This window comes from Sphaeroforma arctica (assembly GCF_001186125.1).
Source record: "Sphaeroforma arctica JP610 unplaced genomic scaffold supercont1.420, whole genome shotgun sequence".
Lineage (NCBI taxonomy): Eukaryota > Ichthyosporea > Ichthyophonida > Sphaeroforma > Sphaeroforma arctica.
This window is the reverse complement of record NW_014040138.1, coordinates 55,669-60,777: the sequence shown is the minus strand read 5'-3', so window position 1 is coordinate 60,777 and position 5,109 is coordinate 55,669. Positions and strand designations below refer to the sequence as shown.

The 5,109-nt window shown below is 45.4% G+C and overlaps 1 protein-coding gene across 1 annotated transcript in view; it reads left to right on the top strand.

The window, feature by feature from the left end:
- Positions 1-613: 613 nt before the first annotated feature.
- The window catches only part of SARC_06086 (hypothetical protein), a gene marked incomplete at its 5' end in the record, with an annotated part of 9,681 nt that continues 5,185 nt past the window's right edge, over positions 614-5,109 (top strand). The window contains 5 exons of the mRNA XM_014300035.1: positions 614-789; positions 1,946-2,122; positions 3,689-3,838; positions 4,498-4,609; positions 4,862-4,941. Coding sequence (XP_014155510.1) covers positions 614-789; positions 1,946-2,122; positions 3,689-3,838; positions 4,498-4,609; positions 4,862-4,941 — 695 coding nt within the window. The remainder of the gene's footprint in view (positions 790-1,945; positions 2,123-3,688; positions 3,839-4,497; positions 4,610-4,861; positions 4,942-5,109) is intronic.

The window sequence follows — 5,109 nt, the reverse complement described above, 5'->3', positions numbered from 1 at the left end:
ATATATACATATATATATACTATATTATATAACATATATATATATATATATATATATATATATATAGTTTGACTATGTCACCAGTCTATATGCTCACCGGACACACCTCTGCGGTATAGTCCCGTGGAAATGGCAAATACGAAGGACATACATTGCCTACGACTCATATACACTTGACATACGCCTCAAACACTTGTCATATACCACACACACTTGTCATCTTCTACACAGACTTGACGTATATGTCTTACAAACTATCTTACGCACACAACCATGATGCTCATAAATGACATTTACCATGGACACGCAATGTCTATGACGCACACACACTCGACATACACCACACAGAAAACTATTTCATGCACACAACCATGCTGTCCAATTCTGCTCTCATACACACACACATGACTTATACGCTGAAGCACATACACACACAGACGAATCTTTTACACTAATTTATACACATACCTAGTTCTTATACACATACCCATAACTTTTGATATCACCCACATACACACACGCGCGCACACACACACGCACACACACACACACGCACACACACACACACGCACACACAGGTCTGAATGTCACCTTCGGCTGGAGCTCTCTGGGCATGACTATCCTGGCCTCGTGCACGGCCCTGTGCTTCTGCCTCGTGTGCATGAAGTGTACCAAAGACACACAGATTGTCGTAGCGTCGCTGCTGTCTGTTGTCTTTGCGCTGGCTATGACGGCTGTGCTGGTAGGACTGTGCGTGACGGTGGTAGAGAACATCAGCAACCCCAACTCGTATGTGGATAGGTGCGGTGGGGGGAGGTTGTGGGGGCGTACGGGTTATGCGTGTGTGAGTGTATTTAGGGATATATGTGGATGCGGATTTGGGCGTAGACGTGTGCATGTACATACAAGTATACAAATGTGCCGTGGATGTGGTTCACGTGTAAGTACAAACAAGTTTCCTTACAATGGTTTGGGTTAGGGCTGGTTTTCCGGCTGTACGGGTGCAGTTGCTTGTGACGGTGGTCGAGGCAATTCGCCTTTGTGTGTGCATGGCTGTGAATAGACTACGAGTTAAGAGCCGGATAGATGCATGCAGCCGCAAATATATTTATAACGTACATTTGTGCGTATGTGTAGGTTATGCTTGTCCAAGCACTACCCCAGGGAGTCTATATAATTCACAATCAACACGTTCACACACGCGATCAACCACGCCTCAACGTATGGCGTGCTATTGTGCTCAACCCCTCAACGGCTTACCTACCGTGTGCGTAAGATATTCATCTGTCACACTAAACCTACTGCATCAGTCTATCTTTGCTTGTGCGTTGTATATTCATCTCTTACATTAAACGTACTACATCCACCCATCCTTGCCTGGGCGTAGTATATTCATCTCTTACATTAAACCTACTACATCTACCCATCCTTGCCTGTGCGTAGAATATTCATATCCCCCTTTAAACCTACTACATCCACCCATCCTTGCCTGTGCGTAGTATATTCATCTCCCCTTTAAACCTACTACATCCACCCATCCTTGCCTGTGTGTAGTATATTCATCTCCCCCATTAAACCTGCTACATCCACCCATCCTTGTCTGTGCATAGTATATGCATCTCCCCCATTAAACCTACTACATCCACCCATCCTTGTCTGTGCGTAGTAAGTTCATCTCCCCCATTAAACCTACTACATCCACCCATCCTTGCCTGTGCGTAGTATACTCATCTCTTACATTAAACTTACTATATTCACCAATCCTTGCCTGTGCGTAGTATATTCATCTCCCCCATTAAACCTACTACATCCACCCATCCTTGCCTGTGCGTAGGATATTCATCCCCACATTTCCCCTACTGCATCAGCCTATCTTTGCTTGTGCGTAGTATATTCATCTCCCCCATTAATCCTACTGTATCCGCCTGTCTGTGCCTGTGCGTAGCATATTCATCTGCTTCATCGCATCGCTGATTGTGTCTACGGCTCTGCTGCACCCGTCCGAGTGCTGGGTGCTGGTGCATTCGCTGGTGTTCTTCCTGGCCATCCCTACGTCGTACGTGTTGCTGGTCATCTACGCAGTGGCAAACCTGCATGTCACCTCCTGGGGCACCCGAGAAGGGTATGTGGGCCACAGCAACAGTATGTGTATGCAACAGTACGTGTATGTAACAGTACGTGTATGCAATTGTACGTGTATGCAACTGTACTCGTATGCAACAGTACGTGTATACAACAGTACGTGTATGCAATTGTACTCGTATGCAACAGTACATGTATGCAACAGTACGTGCATACAACAGTACCTGTATGCAACAGTACGTGTACGTACTGTACTCGTATGGTGTTGTAGTGAATAATGCATCCGGTGGTGTTCTATTTGGCCTTTTCTATGTGGTTGTATTGCTGGTCATCTGCGCAGTAGCAAACCTGTATGACCTGTCCTGAGGAACCAGGGCAGGACATGCAAGCCCCATGGCAAACGTCTATGAGTTCAGCGTGTAACCTCTAGACGACTATACTGTGGCGGGTGTGTGGATTGTTTTCTGTCGCACATGTCAAAGGATGCGTTCTACTTCAACGATTTCACCCAACGCAATATATCCTGTCGAATCTTGTACAGTGCAGTCATAGATGTTCTTGCCCATACCTACCTCATACGTATTGGTGGTTATATGCGCAATACCGGTCCAACTGTCCAGGGCATGAGACACAGGAGTAGTGTAGGGCAATACTCAGTATGCATCACTGTGTAGGGCGTTGTGGTGTAGTGTATGGAATAGTGTCCTATATATGGTTTCTCCCCTGTTGCATGGCCAGCTATGTATGCAACGTTTATCCCTTTACGCACGAAACGCACCTGCATTGGTTTCGCAGTATTTGCTCACTTTATACAGACCCACAAAAGCGTTTAAGGGATGACAGTAGCAAATCTTTGCATCTCATTGGATATATATTTACACACACCGACCCATCACAGCCTTATCAGTCCGTCCTTGTGTACTATTCATATTGATCCGTCACCTCACCTTATCTGTGCTTATACGCATATACACATGGCCCATGCATATACATGTGTAACCCACTCCCATACAACAACTCGCTCATGAAGTACATATACTTCACTTAACCATCCTCTCAGTGCTTGTACGCTTATACACATAGCCCATGCATACACATATGTATCCCACTCCCATACACCAGCACACTCATGAAGTGCATATACTTCACTAAACCATTTTCTCAGAGCTTGTACGCTTATACACATAGCCCATGCATACACATGTGTAACCCACTCCCATACACCAGCACACTCATGAAGTGCGTATACTTCACTTAACCATTCTCTCAGTGCTTGTACGCTTAAACACATAGCCCATGCATACACATTTATACCCCACTCCCATACAAATACTCACTCATGAAGTGTTTATACTTCACTTAACCATCCTCTCAGTGCTTGTACGGTTATACACATAGCCTATGCACACACATATGTAACCCACTCCCATACACCAGCTCACTCATAGAATGTATATACTTCACTTAACCATCCTCTCAGTGCGTGTACGCTTATACACATAGTCCGTGCATACACATGTGTAACCCGTGCATACACATGTGTAACCCACTCCCATACACCAGCACACTCATGAAGTGCATATACTTCACTTAACCATTCTCTCAGTGCTGTGGAGGGTACGGACACAGACGATGAACCGAATGAATATGTCTTAAGCGCGTCCTCTACGTACAAGGAGGTCAACATAGGGTCGTTGACTATCACATACGGACCGTGGTATCTAGCGTTTGGCTACAAAGCAAAGACAAACTATCAGTAGGTGCTGCATGTTACGTCGATAGGTATAGGTGTGGTGCTTCATTAACCGTATCTGTACTGGAATGTGACAGACGGGTTGTAATATATTCTATGTGTTGCTCGCGAGATGTCCTGCTAGTGCGGCGGCTATGTTGGTGTATTTGCGATATACACACACTGGTGAAGAGGTGTGTAGAGGTGTCTGAGGTTGTTGCGGATATGAATGGTCCTATGAGTGCGTTTAATGGCAGCGTGTGAGCGAATGCGTGGACGTAGTGCAACCCTAAACCCTGTAACACATGTTACATTAACAACAACTACCAGAGGCCTTGGACACACTCAGTGCACACTTCACGCTCTCGCAACTGCTATGCTCTGGTATCACCTAAACTGAGCATGCGCGGGTGGCGTGCTGGTTCAAATGGATTCACATACCTTGATTTTTTGTACTTAGAAAGGGATTTACCTACATTGATTTACCTACCTTGATTTTGTTGTTGGGAATCCATTTGCCTACCTAAACCTATCATCCGAAATAAGTTCGCCTACCTGAATTTTATTATCCGGAATGGATTATCCAACCCGCATTCTATTTATAGAACGTACATACCTACCTATGTAACCGGAATCTATCAGTAACCCTCTGCCGTGTGGTTGCACTCGCATTGTTCGTGCAGGTCACTCGTCAACGTCAATGACTCGAGTGCAGACTTTGACAACGAAATCGTTCTGCTGGACACACTGCGACGCAGAGACGCACTCAGCAAAGGAAAGGGCCCCCTGAACTCGGTATGTGTGTGTATGTAGGGATGATCCTTGTGGTGTGTATGTAGGGGGGGGGGTTATGACCCTTGTGGTGTGTATGTAGGGGGTTTATGTGATTCTTGTGGTGAAGAGGGTGGTTGTGATCCTTGTGGTAAGCTTTGGTATAGGTTTTGGTGCACGCAGTCCTACTGAATCTTTACTAGCTGTGAGTGCGCATACCATAAGAATGCTCAGTCTATAGATCATACACTACCGTTTACTATTTTGTATATTTAGCCGGCATTAGAATCTGTGGCCGAAGAGGTCGAGCACACGGAAGACTTTCAAGACGCGGTAACAAGTGGGGATAGTGTTAGGTAGGTTACCTCATAAGAGACCTGTGTATTTGACTACTTGTGAGCATATGCAATCTATGATGGTATATATACTGTGTCGTAGAAAACATTGTACGCTCAAAGTAAGCAATAAACCACGCGCTGAGTCGTACTTAGTGTACTTGTTGGTACGCCATATGTATGGTGTGA